The sequence below is a fragment of the Grampus griseus genome (assembly GCF_964374135.1).
Source record: "Grampus griseus genome assembly, chromosome: 2".
Taxonomy (NCBI): Eukaryota; Metazoa; Chordata; class Mammalia; order Artiodactyla; family Delphinidae; genus Grampus; species Grampus griseus.
The window spans coordinates 157,100,296-157,119,899 of record NC_139018.1 but is presented as its reverse complement, the minus strand read 5'-3'; the positions used below and the strand labels follow the sequence as shown (position 1 = coordinate 157,119,899).

The window sequence follows — 19,604 nt, the reverse complement described above, 5'->3', positions numbered from 1 at the left end:
TGAACTGGGAGATTGGGATTGACACATATACACTATTGATACTATGTATAAAATAGACAATTGATGGGAACATACTGTATAGCACAGGGAACTCTACCTAATGCACTGTGGTGATCTGAATGGGAGGGGAATCCAAAAGGGAGGGGATATGTGTATTTGTATAGTTGATTCATTTTGCTGTGCAGCAGAAGCTAACACAACATTGTAAAGCAACTATACTCCAATAAAAATTAATTTAAATGTATATGTGTCACTAATTTTAATAAGTAAAAACAAAAATTAGATTAAGTACAATTTATCATTCATGTTAGAATAAGAAAAGATAAGCACATGAGATGATTTTTTGAAAATGCAGGTAAGTCTTGATTCCTTAAATGAGCCTTGCTGACATAAAACTGTTTTCTACTGTAGTAGAAAAAATAACGAATTTTCCTTCAGACCTTAACTTAAAAAAAAATCTTGTCAATGAAATGTTGAAATGATAAAACACAATTTAAGAAAACGTCAGGTGATCTGTCAAACCGCTGTTTCTAGATCCTACAACATTTTAATTTTTATTACCTTTCAATAGAGAAAAATCTCTGTCAAACTGAACAGGTGAAGTTTTGAAAAGGGTAGAGAAAGGCTTTTCTCAGATTTCTAGCGCAATCAGCAACACAAGAGGTTGAAACTGTCAATTGGCAAAATATACAGCATTTCACAGACCCAGGGAAGTGCACTGCAAAATCGGGAAAATAAAATAACAGGGGGAAAATAAAAATAAATTCCACGGAATTCCCTAGAATTAGGAATATAATCAGACCCTCTGTGAGGATATAAAGCGAAATGGAATAGCAAAACAAATAATATTCACACAGTGAGAGATTTACTGATGTGTTCCTACCCTTGGGGCACTCCAGTTAAGCTTTGGAAATACACTGCCCCCCAGGGAATTGATAGCTTCTTGGACTTTAGTGGTGAACTCAGGAAATTCTGGTGCCTACAGAGAGAAAGAAGAAATATTTGGGCAAGTCAGTATCATCACAACAAATACAGAAAACAAGATCAAAATCTCAAAGTTCAACACTTCAGGGCGTAAAAAATAATTCAGAATACAAATTACTATCAGAATTTCTGAACTCAGTTAAATAAAATCAATGATCAAACAGCATTTATCTGAAAAGGAAAAAAAAATAACAAGTGCCAATGGCACTTTCCAAAACAATCAAGACCACAAAGCTGAAGAGACAGATGTTACAAGGCACCTGGGGATGTGAGGAAGGAATGAATGGTTCTCTTAGCACCTATAAAACCAGTATCTATTAAATGAAAAGAGACAGATAGAATATCACCTGTGCATATACTCCAATTCTCAGAAATAATACCTCGCACTTAAGGGCCAGAAGCCTTTCCATTTGCAGGAAAAGATTCTTGGACGTTTCCCCAAAAGGCTTCATGAGAATAAGAAATAAATTATGTGGTTAACTGTATTTAAACGCTGCTATTTCCGGATAAGTTTTAATATAAACAAAATTTAAAAATAGGACCTTGGTGAAGTTAAAATGTTCTTTCCTTTCTGGTTGATTTTAAAATGTGTATTTTTTAAATTTTTATTTATTTATTTTTTTTGTGGTACGCGGGCCTCTCACTGCTGGGGCCCCTCCCATTGTGGAGCACAGGCTCCGGACGCCAGCGGCCATGGCTCACGAGCCCAGCCGCTCCGCGGCATGTGGGATCTTCCCGGACTGGGGCACGAACCCGTGTCCCCTGCATCGGCAGGCGGACTCTCAACCACTGCGCCACCAGGGAAGCCCTATTTTTATTTTTTACAAATTTATTTATTTATTTTTGGCTGCATTGGGTCTTCGTTACTGCGCGTGGGCTTTCTCCAGTTGTGGCGAGCGGGGGCTACTCTTCATTGTGGTGCGTGGGCTTCTCGTTGCAGTGGCTTCTCTTGTTGCAGAGCACAGGCTCTAGGCGTGCGGGCTTCAGTAGTTGTGGCACGTGGGCTCAGCAGTTGTGGCTCATGGGCTCTAGAGCGCAGGCTCAGTAGTTGTGGTGCACGGGCTTAGTTGTTCCACGGGATGTGGGATCTTCCCGGACGAGGGCTCGAACCCGTGTCTCCTGCATTGGCAGGCGGATTCTTAACCACTGTGCCACCAGGGAAGTCCCTAAAATGTGTATTTTATATTGGTGAGTAACCAAAACATTCTAAGTGTTGTTTCAACCAGGAAGTACGTAGAAATACAGTGGTGACAGAACGTAAACGTAATTACAATTATGCTCTCCCTCGAGCCTTCTGTCACCATCAGGAGCACATGGACATAAAGTAGAGAAAAGGAGAGTAAGAGAGATGGAAGTGGGGCTTGCAGGAGAGACAAGAATACAAAAACACTAACACTGATGCTCTGCAGTCACTTTTTTCCTTTATATTTGCTGCCCCCTACTGGCAACTGCAAATACTGAAAAAGTCCAGTCATGACAAGTTCTTCCACAAGGGGAAAAAAAGTTACAATAGGTCTAGAATAAGCTAAGGGAGTGGGAGGTACAAACTACTGGGTGTAAGAGAGGCTACAAGGATATATTATTGTACGACACAAGGAATGATGCATTGTTTTGTAAAACTGTAAATGGAGTATAACCTTTAAAAACTGTATAAAATTTTTTAAAATTAAAAAAGTAAATGATTATTATTGTTTCAAGTCACAAAGTTTTAGGATGACTTGTTATTCAGCAATAAATAATCAAATACCAAAAAGAAAAATGGCTTATGCTGATCCCCAAGATCTAATCCAGTTATGACAGAGAAAAAACTATGACTCAAGTCACAGAGACGCAGACCAAAAAATGAAAGTTTAAAAAAAAAAAAAAGGTAACATATTCCCCAGACAAGATACCAGCTTTAAGCAACAGGCTAGTGAGTGCAGGCAGAGATCAAGGGCAGGTTGGACTTCCTTTCTTTCTGCTGCAGGTGTACATGACCTCTGGACTAGTCAGCAGCATCTTTCAGTTAGTTATCTGACAGCCTGCCTCCGTCTCCATCCTCTGTTATTCTTCCTCTGCTTAGATACGTGAAACTAAACTGCAGCCATTTAGAGAGGTTTACAAAATGAATAACAGCTTTGAGTCCTTTATCTTCCATTCGTCTCTCCCTCATTTCTGTTAAGGCAGTAATTTCCTTAGAATCCCCTGAAGTTGCTGGTTTGGCTACCCTAGAGCTCTATCCATAAAAAGTCATCTAAGATCTGCATTAGCAATATTTTTGATAAATGGCACAGTTACACAAATTGTACAATATGAGGGGTTCGATCTTCAAAGACAAAACGATTTAATTTTCCTATCCCATAAAACTTCACATATAAGGACTGCTTTATAGTTCTGTATTACATTTTTTCTTTACCATATAAGTTATAGGTATACAATATAGTGATTCACAATTTTTAAAGGTTATACTTCATTTATAGTTATTGTAAAGTATTGGCTATTCTGTATCATTGATACATTTTAAAAGAGGCAATCGATTCCCTCAAATCCTCCAATTATTCAACTTTAAGAAATCCTGCCATAAGGATACTAAAACACATTTAAATGACGAAAAGTTTATGTACTGTACAGAAAAATCTGTGCTTTCAGTGAAAGACTATGCATTCTATACATACAGCACTTTCCGGGTTACCTGATTCTATCTGGGTCTGCGAGCTAGTTTACAACTTGGTGAATTATAGGTAAGTGAAAACAATGAGAAGTATTTCTTACAGACGTGAAAATTCTATCCTGTCTGGTGGAAATCAGCTATCTTCCCTCCCACGTATTCATCTCAATACTCCTAATCTATAAATGTGTCTGTCCTTTGGGTTCTCTTTTGAGACAGTTATAACATCTGCCTGGTTCCCTCATGAGTTAAAAACAGCCTTCAACGTGTTGTCATTATTCTACCTTTTCCTGAAAATTATCTTTTAACAAATTTAACTAGTAATAGGGTTCTTTTAAGCTCACAGTTCAAGTCGATTTTAAATTCGCGGAACACCTCAGTTGTCTGAGAAAAGGTTCCTGTTTTAAGTCAGATAAAATCCACATTTTAAGTCATATCCATGGACTTTCTATGATCCAAACTCACCTATCTTTCCAACTTTACCCACCACAGCCCCCCTGTATCACACCCATCAGAAAGGTTATTTCTTTAAAAAAATGTTTTAATCATGAAATAAATGTTTTAAATATACCAAAAATATATACCTGGATCCATACATTCAACAGTTTGACATGTCTGATCCAGACCTTTAAGTTTCTTAAGGAAAAAACATCACAGATACTAATGAAGTTCCTAATCTCCTTGCTCTCCTCCCTAATGCTTCCCTCTCCTCACAGGCAACCATCATCACAGGAGTGGGCACATTCTCCTACAGTCCTGATGTTGTACTACGTGTGCCTGGCCATAAAACATTAACACTTAAAAAATTGAAAGTAACTGTTGTCACTTGATATCTATACTTTTGGCAACTTGCTCTTTGAAATTCACCATTGTGCCTTTGGAATTTACCCATCTTGACTACTTGGTTCCATTTTTAATTTGGCATTTCTGTCACTACACTAATTACTAATTACTTGCAGTAGTAATTTTCCCTCCTGGCTCACATTCCTCTTCTGAGAGTGCTCTTCTGCCCTGAAAGCTCCCCTGCCCAACATCTAGCTCTCCCCAGTGAAACCCAATCACTTTTTAATTTTTTATTTTGAAATAATTTGAGACTTTCAGAAGCATTAAGAGAAGAGTAACAAGAATTTCGACACACTCTTCACTCAGGCACTTTACCACATTGCTTTATCATTCTCCCCCTCAACGCCCTTTCTACATATAAGTAGGCAGGGGTAGGGGTGGGTGTGTGGGGGTGGGGGGATGTGGGGGGCGTGTGTGGGGGGGATGTGTGTGTGGGGGGTGTGTGTGTGTGTGTAAGGCAGTAACTTTTTTTTTACATAACCCAGCCAAATTATCAAAATCAGGGAGGTAACGTGGATACAATACCATTATCTCATCTATGGATCTTATTCAAAATGTGCCCATTGTCCTGATAACGTCTTTTATAGCAAAAGAAAAATGGAACATTTTCCTCTAGCTCAGGACCCAGTCTAGAATCGAGCACTGCATTTCCTTGTCGTGTCTCCTTAATCTCCTTTCAGCTGTAACATTTCCTCTCTCTGTTGCTCTTTATCTTTCATGACCCTGACGTTTTGGAGAGTACAGGGCAGCGACTCTATGTAATTTCTAAAACGTTCAGTTTGCTGGTTGTTTCCTCATGACTAGATTCAGGTTGTGCATTGTTGGCAGGTGATGTGTCCTTCTGTGCCTTGTACGAGGAGACAGGCGATGTAGGTCTGTCCCATCACTGAGAAGGTTAACTTTGGTCACACTGGTGCCAGCTCTTTCCACTGTGAAGGTACTGTTTTTCTCTTTACAACTAGTAAGTAATTTTGGTGGACATAACTTTGAGAATACTCAAGTATCCTCATCAAATATTCACCCATGAGTTTTAATATCTATTCCATCAATTATTACTATAATGGTTGCTAATGGTGATTTCCAATTCTATCATTCCTTCTACAATTATCAGTTGGTATCTTTTCTACTATAAAGAAGGGCTTTCTCTTCTGCTCCATTTATTTAATTTAATCATTTGTTTATGTCAATATGGGACCATGGATTCTAATTTTAGTCAATGGTTTCCATTACTATTATTGTTTTGTTATGATGTTCACACATGGGACCAGTGGGAGCCCATTCAGGCTAACTTCTGGGTCCTCTGTGTCATGACCCATCATTCTTACTTTCTGACACAAGTTGTTGCAGGCTCATCTTTACCATGCCACCCCCATTCTTTAATTTCTCAAGGAGCTTCAACTCCTTTTAGTGGAGAATGCTATTTAGACACCAAGATCAGGGCACTAGGTGTGCTCACTGCCACCATGATGTCATTATGTCACTTTTAGAGCTAAGCAGAGTTTGGTAAATACACACACACACATTATTAATTTCTGTATCTATCTATCTATATTAAAAAACATGAGTTGATACTGATCATCCTTACACTTAGCATCCAGGCCAAATATCACTTCTCCCTTGAATTATTTCTAGATGCCCTTGGTGGTAACCGTCCTCCTTTTTTTTTTTTTTTTTTTTTTTTGCGGTATGCGGGCCTCTCACTGTCGTAGCCTCTCCCGTTGCGGAGCACAGGCTGTGGACGCGCAGGCTCAGCGGCCATGGCTCACGGGCCCAGCCGCTCCGCGGCACGTGGGATCTTCCCAGACCGGGGCACGAACCCACATCCCCTGCATCGGCAGGCGGACTCTCAGCCACTGCGCCACCAGGGAAGCCCTGTCCTCTCTGTTCAACAGCACTTTGTCATCACCCCCAAATTGGAGCGTCTTTCCTCACTGGTTTATATACTCCCTAACGTCAGGAATCAAATCATAGTCATCTTTATTTACTTCATAGAACTTACTACAGGGCACTGAATATGGGCAAAAGCTAAGATGTATGCTGAACTGAACAGAGTTTTCATAAAAGGAGAGGAACTGACCTGAGTGATATCCAGAGTAAAATAAAACATGTAAACTTGCCTTTTCTGCATGTGTGGGCACACTTTTTATACCTAAGGAAATGTTTAGGGACCTGCCCTTTTTTTCCCTTGTACCCTGGACATCATATCTCTTCCATCAAAATAAACAGAAATATCTCCTATTTAGAATTGCATTAGAATATACCCTCCTCTACAACTAGTTTCCTTTATTGTGCCTTTACATTTATTTGTAAGCAATTTTACATAAATCTTTCGCTTTTATCTCAAAGTATGAGAAGCTTCATTTGCCTCCCATATTTTTAGAAATACTCTCATTCCTTTAAAAAGATTTTTGTTCAAACGTATTTTAAGTTGAATTTGACAACACTCTTAGCCTGAAAGACTAAAACATGCTCAATCAACTTCTACAGGGACTTCCCTGGTGGCACAGTGGTTAAGAATCCGCCTGCCAATGCAGGGGACAGGGGTTAGAGCCCTGGTCCGGGAAGATCCCACATGCCGCGGAGCAACTAAGCCCGTGCGCCACAGCTACTGAGCCTGCTCTCTAGAGCCCACATGCCACAACTACTGAAGCCCGGTGCCTAGAGCCCGTGCTCCACAACAAGAGAAGCCACTGCAATGAGAAGCCTGTGCACCGCAACAAAGAGTAGCCCCCGCTCGCCACAACTAGAGAAAGCCCGCGTGCAGCAACGAAGACCCAACGCAGCCAAATATAAGTAAATTAAATAAATTAAAAATAAAAAAATCAAAGGGAGGGGCTTCCCTCACCATCCGGTGGTTCAGACTCCGTCCTTCCAATGCAGGGGGCACGGGTTCGATCCCTGGTCGGGGAACCAAGATCCCACATGCCATATGGCATGGCCAAAAAATAAAATAAAGGTGTACTTTTTATTTTTATTTATTTATTATTTTTAAAGGTGTATTTTTTTAAAAAATGAAAATAAAAATAAAAGGGAAAAAAGGGCGCACCATGTTTGCCTGTAAACAGTGATTTAAGTTATTTTTCAAAATAATAAATAAAAGCTTGAAAAGGTGAGTAAATGGGGATTTAGAGTGATCTGTGTTGAAACCCGGAAGCACCCCAGGGGGACAGCGCGAGGTGGTCCCCACACCTCAAGGCTCTTACCGTAAGCGTGGCTGTGTTCTCGTCATCCGACCACTGCATGGAGAGGAGGACAGAAACAGAACGTTAAATGTGGACAGTGTACTGGGCTTCCAAAAAGCAGTGCCCCATCTAAAAATCACCCATACACAGGAGGCAGCTTTTCCTGAACACAAAGTATGTGTCCAAGGGAAATTTTCATGTAATTTCTCACTTGATTGAATCCATGCTAAGATCTCAAAGCCAGAACCATTTCAGAGAACATTTCGATTAGAACACGTTACGGAACAGTTTATATTATTTTGAACCAACCTGTATTTCTTCTGCTTCATTATCACTGTCTGGCTGAGAACATGTTGGCGGATCTTCCCTGGAAGAACATAAAATTTAAATTGAGCAAGAGAAAGCTTTGGTGCTGTGCAGTCATAATTGCAGGTGTGCTGAGTATATATATTTTTAAAAAAGCCTTAGAATTGGAGGGTAATGTTAGGAAAAGTTCACTTTTTGAGACAGAAACTAATAAAAACCAACAAGAAATTAACGAGAGTACACGTCCAATAAGAGATGGCGGAATAAAAACTTCCTGCCCTCTTCTCAGAAATCACTACAAACAAGGAAAAGAAAAACTCAAACTCCACCTGTGAGGACACTAAGAATCCAGTCTCAATCCCGATATAAGAGAAAGTGCTGCCCAAGACAGGGAAGACCAGACGGGATGAAGGAAGCCACAGAAGGAACTGCCGGAGGAGCTGTTCCGGGCAACCGCTGGACACCCTGCAGGCGCAGCCAAAAATCTTTCGTTTACATAGTGAAAACAGCGCGTGTGGGCGGGTGGCAGGAGTTACCCTGGATCTGGACTGGCACCACTGGAGGGCATGGGGGAGGAAGAGAAAGACATACTCAGACATGCTGTCTTAGAAGGAGCCAGTGGGCAGAGTGGGTGTTGAAAAGGGCCATTAACAGCCAATCCTTACCGCCTGGGGCGAAGCAAGGGCTGAAAGACCGCAGAGGGAGCGACACTGCCCAGGCCTATGAAGAACTCCCACTTGAAATGCTACTAAAATGATTTAAAAGATCCCAAGGGAAAAAGCACCAGAGAGGAGACAACTGCAGAGAGGAGACAACAGAAGTCTGGAAAACAGAAAGCCAGTGACGGGGGGACCCAGTTGGCAACAGGCAGACCCTGGAGCCATCCGTGAAGGGGGCAGGGAGGCACGCCGAGCTGTCCTCAGCTGGCACACCCCAGCAACTCAACCTCCTCCGTGGACCAAACCGGGTAAGGGCTCCGGTCCTTAATGCCCTAGAGGAAAATCGGGGTGAAATGCTAGAATACGACGAAGTCGTAAGTGGAAGTCGTGTTAACAGTGAGACTTCTAGTCCCCTTCCTCCCTCCCTGCTCCCCCAATACAGACAGATTAGAGGACTCATCTCTGTAGACACTGGAAAACCCCCGGGGAAAGACTCACAAATAACTGTCATCTGAGAATCTTCCATCAATACCTGCTGACTGCTGGCACTCTTAGTCAACAAGCCCCACCCGGGCACACAAAGTTTCTGCGTGTGTGTGTGTGTGTGTGTGCGTGTGTGTGTGTGTGTGTGTGCGCGTGTGTGTGTGTGTGTGTGTGTGTGTGTGTGTGTGTCTGTCCATCCCTCACTCTTAAATATGAACAAAGGCCTAGAATCATGAGAAAACTAAAGAAAGGCTCCAAGATGAGAAAAGAGTTTTTAAAAAGAGAGAGAAAAGGTACATGGATGAAATAAAGAAAATACAGGAACCAGATGAAAAATAATTTTTTAAATCATAAATATCCTCAAAGATAAAAGATACTGCATTCATGAGAGGAGGCCAGAGGACAAGGTTGGACTTGTAGAAACTGAAAACGTGGTAGCCGAAACCTAAAAATTCAACAGAATGAATGGCAAAATCAAGGAAATTTTCCAGAAAGTAAAACTAAGAAGACAGACAATAGGGAAGAAATGATAAAATTCAGAGAATTAATCCAGTAGACCCAGCCTCTAAATAATAGGAGTTCCAGAAAGAGAAGCAAGAAAATAAGAGGAAATGATCAAAGACATAATATTTTTAACTGTTCTAGAACGAAAGAGCCCACCAAGTACACATCACAATGAATGGGAAAAACAAACAAGAAACTCTGATGATCTATTTACAAAGATGGCCACAACAATTCTTCCCATCTTGACATGCCCCTTTGCAGGGTGACTTTGCCACTCTTCCCATCAAGAAATGGCATCTGTTTTCCCGCCTCTTTAATTCAAACTGGCTTCAAGACTCATTGTGACCAACAAAATGTAGCACAAGCGACACCATGTGATGATGAACCTAGGTGTCAAGTCTTTACAGCTTCCGTGCCCCCGTTTTTGGAATGTTGCCACCACCACGTAAAGGAGCTGAGGCTGAGGCTGAGAAATCACAAGGAAAGAGAAGCCCAGGTGACAGTCAGCGTCCGCTGCCAGACATGAGTGAGGTATCTTAAAACCATCCAGTTTTTATGGTCGAGCCACCAGACAACTACAGCCGCAAGAGCGACCTCAGCAAGACCGACAGAAGACTTGCCCAGTGTCGAGCATTACAGAGGCTCTGAGATTTTACCCCACTTGCAAGCTAACAAGTTAGCCTGCCAGAGTTCATGGACTCTGGCGGAAGACAGGGGACTCCTGGGTCAGAAACAAAGGACTCTCACTCACAGTACAAAGCATGAGCTCCATCTTCGAATCAGTTCCCTCTGGCCCCTCACGCCCCATGGGAGGTCAAGGAGTGACCCACGTTTGTGTTACAATTGAGGAACCCTGAACTTAGAGAATCTCATCTTTTATAATGAGCTGCAGGTAAACCTGGCTGGTCTTTGACCCAAGAGGTGACACTGTCTTTATCTGTACTAGACAGTAAGAAGCCTGCTCTCTGCTAGGGAGAGACACTATCTCTATCTTCCAAGGCCATCTGCTGCATAAACGTCTTTGAAAAAACAATCAGGAACAAAAGCTGTCAGTGCCTCTGCTCAAAAGACATGCAGAGACCCAAGGAGAAGTGTCTCTCAACACCCAGCTGAGCAAACATTGACACATAAAATGGTCACGTTTTAAGTCACTAACTTTAGGCAATACAGATGACTATCATGAAATAACAACACAAAAGGTACTCAATGAACTTGAAAATGCATTTATCACTCTAAAACACCACTTTTGGTTTTTGTTAGTATAATAAAATACATTTTAAAAAAACATATTTGTAATCGGTGTATTCATACAGTTCTTCAGAAAAACTGATTGCAATTCCTACCATGGGATGTGTCACTGAAATGGAAAAGATGATGGAGTGTATACACTGGCAAGTTCACCAGACTTGCTTTCCAAGGTAAACCTCTAAATACTGAGGACTGAGTTGATGTTAATATTTAGAAGTATTCTCTGTTTTCTATATCACAGCTAGCACTGAGCTGGTACCTAAAAGCCATGGGAAATGTGAGAGCACTGGCTTTGGAGGCAGACAGACATTGTCAGAATATGTCAGTTCTGCCTGTTAGTCGCGAGCGTGGCACCAGAATCCCATCTATAAAACCAGGATGACAGTAGCTACTCTGCAGAGTTGTGAAGATTCAAAACATGAACGAATCGAACATGTGTTTTATAATTGGCATCTATTGTCATTCTCCTTAAGGGAGACGATCAGGAAGAAAGAACTCCCGGGGCCAAAAGGGGACAGTGAGGATTGGCACCTACTCGGGAGCGCTGAGTCAAACCACCTGAATCCGACCCAACTTGTGAGCCCAGGTCAGGCACCACCTCTTCTGTACAAACTCCCTGCATCACCCGAGCTTACAGTGATTATTTCAACTCCAAAAACATGGCTTAACAGAACACTGGGTGCTTTTGTTCCAAACACGGGCACCTATTTATTTACATCTTTGACTTGGCGACTAACTAAGCCTGGACTCCCAAGGCAGGATGTCCCACCCATCTTTTCTTGTTTGTTTGTTTTAAATGGAAAGTTTATTTGCTCAGTACACCAGACACCCATCTTGTTATCCCAGTAGCATGCTCAGCACCCAACTCATGGTAGGCACCCAATAACGTGCAATGAAAATGAATCACTGTCTACACCAGAAATGCGTGCTACCAGCCTCCTTTCCTACACCAACTGCAGGCAACGATAACCAAACCAAGCACGTCAAGATCTTCCCTGCCTCGGAGCCCCCCTTAATGCTGCTCCCTCAGCCTTGAAGATTCTTCCCTTTGCCCTTCAACTGACTGCTTTCCACCCAAACTTCCTAACTGAGAGGCTCGTAAGTTAGCTCTTTGGGGTATTCCCTGACCCTCCCTGAAATCCTCAGCCCCAGCCCACTCCCAGTAATTTAATACGGCAGTGATCACCCCATTTCCTTCACAGCCTTTACCACAATTTTCACTTATATATTTACTGGTGTGTTTGTTTAATGTGCGGACTGAGATTAATGATAATGGTGAGAACAGTTAGTATTTCTTAAGAGCATACAATGTACTAGGCATTATTATATTTATAAACATTAAATATTTATGGCTAAACATTTTATGCATTATCTCCTTTTATCCCTGCAACAACCCTATTTACAGAAGAGGAAACTGAGGCACAGAGAGCTAGAAATGAGCAAAGATAGGATTTAGCCCTAGGCAATGCGACTGACAGACCAGCACTGTGCTATTTGACTCCCATAAAATACAAAGCTGAACTGTCAACTCCAAAAAGGCAGGGTCCCTACCTGATTTGTGCGTTACTGGAGAGCAGAGTGAAGTGCTGTGTGCTGTATCACACTGCTTAACAGTGTTTAACAGGCCTGCCTCTGCCAGAAGTTCATGCACACATCTGGCCAACGAAAAACATCACAGGAGCTCTTCCACAAGCTCAGAGCACTGAAATCTACCCAGGCCTTTCTAACAGCGGGAGGCATTTGCTTTACACTCCCATTTACGTAAGCTTATTAAGTGTTCTATATTTAAAAATAATAAAGTTACGTGTGTAAACATCCCAAGGTTGAGACTCACCTACCTATTCTGTTTCCTTATCCTGCAATTATTCCAAGTCAATGAGGCTCTAAATTAATAATTTTCAGGTTATTAAGGGGTTGAGAATACCAAAAACAGAACTATAATCTAGAAAGCTACACAGAAGATCCATCAGACCAAAAAATATATATATATGTATATATGTGTGTGTGTGTATATATATATACATATACACACACATATACATATATATATATATACATACACACACATACATATTTATGGTAAAATTAGTGTTACTGAAAACATACACAATTCTAATTATATTTCTGAGTTCATTTACTGAAGAAACGTTCATCAAGCACCTCTTGTGTATCAGGCACTGTTCCAAGAGCTGGGAACACAACTGTCCAAGTCCCTGTTCTCATGAAGACTGTATTCTAATAGAACCACTAAGGGAATGATGTCAGATGGAAATAAGTATTATACTGAAAAATAAAGTGAGGTTAGGAGATAAAAAGTGATGCACCAAAATGTGGTAATCCATACAATGGGGCAGTATTTAGCCTTGAAAAGGAAGGTAATTCTCACACATACTGTAACACGGATGAACCTCAGGACATTATGCTGAGTGAAATAAGCCAGCCGCAGGAGGACAGGTACTGTGTGATTCCTCTTGTATGAAGTATTTAGAGAAGTCAAATTCACAGACACAGGAAATAGAATGGTGGTTGCCAGGGGCTGGTGGACGGGAGCGATGGGGAGTCAGTGTGTAACTGGTACAGAGTTTCAGTTTTTCAAGATGGCAAGAGTTCTGCAGATGAATGGTGGTGATGGTTGTACAACATTATAACTGTACTTAATACCACTAAACTGTACACTTAAAAATAGTTAATATAGTAAATTTTATGTTATGTATATTTTATCTCAATAAAAAATATATTTTTTAATAATTCTAAGGGAAAATTATTTCCAACCTAGAATTCTATTAAAAAAACGAGTGACGTTATCAGTAAGGGTTACCATTAAGCTACTTCAGAAAGGAAAGAGAAGGATGAACACTTAGATAACATGACTTCTGAGCAGAGACCTGAATGAAAAAATAGGAATGACATTAAAGTATGATTCTTAAACTTTTTCCAGTTTGCACTAAAAACACTGAAGCATGGTACTTTCCTTTATAAACAGAGGAACTACTTGAACAAAAGGAATAGTTATCATACACATTTTCTAAAAGTAGAGATGAAAGGAATTACTCAATTTCACAACTTGTAATTATTAGTAGAGGAAGTACTCAATTTTGAAAATCTTATCAACTGAGCATTGACAAGGAATACAGAACAAAGATCAGCAAATAATTTTAACTAGGGAAAAAAGGGAGAGAATGGGGCCAAAGCTAATGTACTTATTTTACATGGTAATCGCTGAGATTTAATCATTACAAATTTCTTTATTCTAAAATTTAAAGAACTTTTTTCTGATATGCCTTACCTTCCTGACACCACCAGAGTTCCATCATCAAGTAAATAATCCTTCACATTCTGAGGAAGTGGAAGAATGACACTAAAAAAAAAAAAACAAAAACAAAATGCACATACCAAAAAAAAGGGCATCAATTTAAAAGACCAACCATAAGCAGAGAAAAAAAGATCAAAACTCAATTTCTGATTTACTTGTTCCCTTTATTTTAATATGAAGTGGGAAATGTTAATGATGGACACTTGGCAGCAGCAGACTGGAAATTAGGATAATATGAATAAATACTGTGGTAAACTAAATTAGGTGCATATAATTACCCCCATTGTCTCGGTGATAAAGAGACAAAAACCAGCCAAATCCAAAGAACTGGACTGAAATCACAGTATGAAAGCAACAAGCTCAGAAGAATTCTGAGTACAAGGGTTATGTGCCTTTAAGAAATTAGAGCCCTGCAGGTATTTGCAGCAACACAGGAAATGAGCAAACAAATCAGAAGATGAACAGCATCTGACCACCTTCTAAGGTATGGGGAGGAAGCAGGCTTAAGATGTGGAAACCATTCTTTGGTTGGCAATGAGTGTGTAAGGCTAAGAATTCACGGTAAGTTTGGATGTGCATTCTATTCACCTGATCACCAGAGTACACAGCTGCTTACCTGGGCATGCTTCAGTTGAATTGGTTTCAGACAATCATAATTAAGGAATGGCAAAGCCTATGTGAGAAAACTAGAAAGTTGCATGGGAAGGCATCAAATGCCTAAATAAATAAATGAATAAACTTTACTCTTTATATTTGATATACAAGCCTCATTTACCATCATCTTGTCTATTTAATAATCACTGATCATGTTATAAACATTCACTTGTGTTACTGTTTATTAAATACGTTTTTTTCTTTTGGGAAAAAAAAAGGGATGGCAAAGCCATACTTGATATCACTTGAAAAAAACGTATGGGATAATTTGGTTTTTTATTCTGTAATAATCATCAAAAATCCTGCCACAGATACCTAAAATGCTATTACTTTGATCTTGAGGCATGTATTTTTTAAAAACTGAAAACGATTATGGCCTGCTCTCAGAGAGACCATAATTGACTTATAACAGTATGCTTCATTTATTTATTGAATAAGTTTTTTAGCACATTACAGATGGATTTTGTGCACAGGAAAGATTATTCATGAGCTACTTCAGTTTTAGAAATTAATATCTGATTTATCAAAATTACAATTTCACATTCAAAAGCTTACTTCTTCTTCAGGCTTTTAAGTTCAACTACCAAATCTTACTCTTCTATTTGTAAATCTGCTAAATTTTAATGAAATTTCAAGTGAGTCTTTGAAACTTAAAAGTTGCTTTAAATTTTTTAACTCATAAAAATAATCTATTCAACTTTCTTTTTAAATATGTCAATTGTCTAATTACAGGTAAGCCTTTCCAAGTATTTAACTCTTACAAAACCAGTGAATTAAATTGTAAGTACAGTGAATCTAAGGTTCTTGCAAACATTCCAATTGAAACTGAAAAACTTAAAAATTTTTCTTATATCTTTTAACATATCACAATTCTAAACCAATTACACAATTTAAATTGGAAACACAAGGCTAACCTGTTATACATATGCCAAATGTTCTCAAAAAGGCAAATTCTTAAGGATATTAAATAAACTTAACAGGAGAAAAAACCCTCAGGTTTGAATTATTTCATCACCTCTATATATAATTCTAGCTCTTCCTGGGGTTAAAGATACTTACCCAACAATGTCAGCCCAAGAGAATTAGACATGACCTTCCTAAGAGAATTTGAAGTTTACCTTCTCATGGGCCTGAGACTGAGAAATATCGAAAGGGATGCTGGTTCCTAGACATTAGGGTGATTTTCCTGACCACAATAAGAGCAGAGAGAGCCCTCTTCTATGCCAGTAACATCTCTGAGTCCCCAAATCGATGATTTCCGAGTCCACGTCCCTTGTTTCTGAGTTACACTAATTCTCAAGTCTGATGTGAATCCTGACTTTCCCTCCAGGTTGCATCATCCCTTGACTGGATTTGAAACATCTATTTACTGTTTGATTCCATTGTGAATTCTCTGCATATTTTTCCTATTTGGAGGGTCTACAACTCTTACATGTATGAGCCTCACCGAGTTAGATTCTGCATCATTCTCATGAGTCCCTGAGTCCTGCTGTCACAGTTCTAAAGTCGCCCTAATGATGTGACCTTGCATTATGTTACCTAAGTCATGGAGGAGTCCTAGATGACTCCATTAAGAACTGAACGCCTAGGAGTGGGAAAAGATACAAAAGAAAAATAAAAATCACAGTACAATATGATAAGTGCTGTACCAAGTGCAGATGTACCAAAGGCCACCAAAATTCTGAAGAAAAGGGAACCATGCCTGAGAGACTGAGGCCATAAATAAGTCATGGCCAGGCGTACTTGACCCAAAGCTACTGAGGCTGTCGAAAAAGAGCTTACATCAGTCACTGAAATCCACGATGCAGGCAAGACTCCATGAGGCCCAAACGAAAGATGTAAAAGATTTAATGACAAAGTACCTATCCCATCAAGTCGATATAATTCTATACACAAAGACAAGCTAATCTAATGGAATGGAGGTTGAAGGGGCCTTTAAAAGATTATTTATAACTTTCATATTTGAAGAAACATTTAGAAAGGAGAGTGGATGGCCCAAAGTCATCTAGCTACTTATTCTTAAGCCTGAGTCAAAGTTCTAGAACATGTCAAAAAATGATTCTATATTCTTTCCTCCATAATCATCTCTGAACCTTGATTAATAAACACCAAATAATAAGGCTGAGTCAATAACCAGAATATGGTTTCTCGGCATTAAAGTTGACAATGACAATGACAAACCTAACACAACTCCACCAGAATGACCTGGGTCGTGGAGGGACATCCTGCCATATGTTGGGTTCCAGTGATGACACCACAGAACTAACTAGAGTTACAGTTCAAAGACAGAGGAAAGAATACTTTCAGGCAACACAGCTTAGTTGTGGACTGGTTAAAAAAAAAAAAAAAATCCCACCCCTTGGTTTATTTTTCACTCCCAGCTTCACATGAATGGCACACATTTTAAGTGAACTAAAATTATTTTGCTTCAATGGAGCTTTGATTAAATCAAAAACATTAACAATGAGCAGCTTTTTGTACTATATGCCAGAAACAGTGGCAAGCATTTTTAATGCTTTATCTCATTTAATTCTCATGACAATCCTACTATTTTCTCAATTTTCCAGATGGGGCTTAGAGAGATTAAGCGATTTGCACAAGATGCTGGTGGAACCAAAATTCCACGCCAGACAGATGGCCCTGACTCTGGAGTCCAATTCTTAACCATTATACTTTACTGCTGAAGGCAAAGAAAAACTCCGCCAGAGGTGACAAAGGTGACTGCACACAAAGCACAAGGCAGTTTTGAGTGAACTCCATGTGAAAATGTCTGACAGGCTCACAAATATACCTTCTATCACACCAGTACAAAATAAATAATTCTAGCATCATCTCAGACCCTAAGCCTCTTTCGATTATGCAAGATAATGAAGGACTGGCACATCATATAAGAAGATAAAGTCCACTGCTGCTGTTGAAGCTCTTCCTTCTGTTTTGGTGTGCCTTCAACCATCTTCAAATGCAAAGCTCCTGCGAGATGCTCTAACCTCCATTACACCCTGGATAACTGGGAGCTGATTCTATGTATGAATAACAGGATAGAAAAGAACTGTCTTTTGAATAATCTCCTTGGGCTTGTCCAAACACTCAGGATCTCAAAAGTTTCCCTCTCTGTATTCACACTCTCTGCACCGAGAATGAAAAGGGAAGATGCATATCTAAAAAAGTGGCAATGTAGGCCTAAAGGGGGAGCGCCAAAAGACAGAAAATCCTACCCGTGGATACGCAGCTCTTTGATCTATCTGCCTTAGTGTGGGAAAGCCTACCCTTGCATCACGCTCCAGATGTCACGACTGCTTTTGAACATTTGAGGATATTCTCCGAGCTGCTTTGCCTACATTACCTCGAATGACCGGGTGAAGGGTGAAAACAGTTAATCCTCTGCTTGCCCTGCAAACTGGTCATAGATTCCTTGTTGTGGGCCAGAGAACTAGAAAACAAATCCTGTTCCACTTCTCTTTCAGACGGCTTCCATCCCTAACAACACATAAGTATACTTTACTAATGCTTTCCATCTACACTATCATGTTGGAGCTTCACAATGGAATTTGAGGTTGGGTCTGTATCATTGTTCTCATTTGATAGTGACCAAAAACTATCAAGTCCCCCAGCGGGTTAGTCAGTGGCAAAGCCCAGACTACCCAGTTCTGCTGATCACCTCCCCCCGCTGGCAATTCTAAAGGCAGTTAAGGTGAACTCCCAAGCCTAAACTAGCTTCATCTGCTCCTCAGAACGCCTCTGACCTTCACTGAGCCACGACACTGCCCTTCTACCTCCCCAGCACCCTCCCTGATGCACAACAGGGGGCACAGCAAACATGGATCGACTTCATTCATCTCCCCACCCGAAATACCACCAGGAAGTCGAAATCTCGGCCCTGGCGCTCCCATCCAGGCCTGCAGTTTTTTTATGGAGCTGGGAGTCGCCCCAAATGTCGCAATCCCCTTTTGCCCATTGCCTCGGCGTAACCCCTCTCGTCTCACCTCTTGATGGTGAGGCTTCTGAACAGTGGATACCACGCGGAGAACTGACAGTGCAGCACATGCTCCTTCTTCATCCTCCAGCCGCCCCCGCCGCCGCCGTCGCCGCCGCCTCTCCCTCTCCTCCCAGAACCCTCCCGGAACCCTGGTCTCCCGTCCCGGAAGTGCCCGCCGAGCTGGTTTGGTGAGAGGACACTTCCGGTCTATTAAGCAAGGAGGAAGGAGCGAAGAAGGAGCGGAGAGAAAGAATCTTGGGGCGTGCTTTTTTAGGGTACACTCACACGCACACGCAGACGCACACACACAGAGTTCTGTCCACGGGAGAGGAATTCCGAAACTGTTGAGACGAGGATTGTAAATGCAGGGCTCCTCTTCTCGTCTAGCCGCGCACTGCCCCGGAAGGTAATCCTCTGCGGCTAGGTCACCAGCGGGGGTGCTACGGGTGCCGCGAGGGGGCGAGCGCGCACCCTCGCTCATCAACGCGAGGCGCGCCTGCGGCTCCCGCAGTAGCCCAGCATCTCCTGAGACTGCTGCCTTGGACCCGTGCTTTCTCCTTTCCTCCCCCTTCCTAAAGGAGTACCCATCCCTTCGCCCCACGCCTGGGAGTAGGTAACTCGGCGCGGGCCAATCAAGTGCAGGGTCTCTTTGGCAGGGGAGGGAGGGAGCACACCTGGAGCACGCCGGCAGCGGAGCGCGTCTTCCCGGCTGCGAACCCAGCTCGCGTCCCGCGAGGCGCGGAAAGGAGGGCAGGTTCAGAGGCAAACCAGGAACCGGGGTGGAAGAGCTGGGCTACTCGGGGTA

At 41.3% G+C, this 19,604-nt stretch overlaps 1 protein-coding gene across 4 annotated transcripts in view; it reads right to left on the bottom strand.

Moving 5' to 3' along the window:
• CDC123 (cell division cycle 123) overlaps window positions 1-18,939 on the bottom strand; it is a 56,498-nt gene extending 37,559 nt beyond the window's left edge. For 3 of the 4 annotated variants that reach the window (XM_082647999.1, XM_082648000.1, XM_082648001.1), the window contains exons 1-5: window positions 18,807-18,939; window positions 14,143-14,214; window positions 7,966-8,023; window positions 7,678-7,710; window positions 884-979 (exon numbers count right to left, since the gene is read on the bottom strand). In XM_082647999.1, the coding sequence (XP_082504125.1) occupies window positions 884-979; window positions 7,678-7,710; window positions 7,966-8,023; window positions 14,143-14,214; window positions 18,807-18,880 (333 nt within the window). In that variant the 5' untranslated portion in view covers window positions 18,881-18,939. Of the gene's footprint in view, window positions 1-883; window positions 980-7,677; window positions 7,711-7,965; window positions 8,024-13,248; window positions 13,382-14,142; window positions 14,215-18,806 lie in introns of those variants that run through there. The other variant, XM_082648002.1, reaches the window with a different exon arrangement.
• Between the last annotated feature and the right edge of the window lie 665 nt (window positions 18,940-19,604).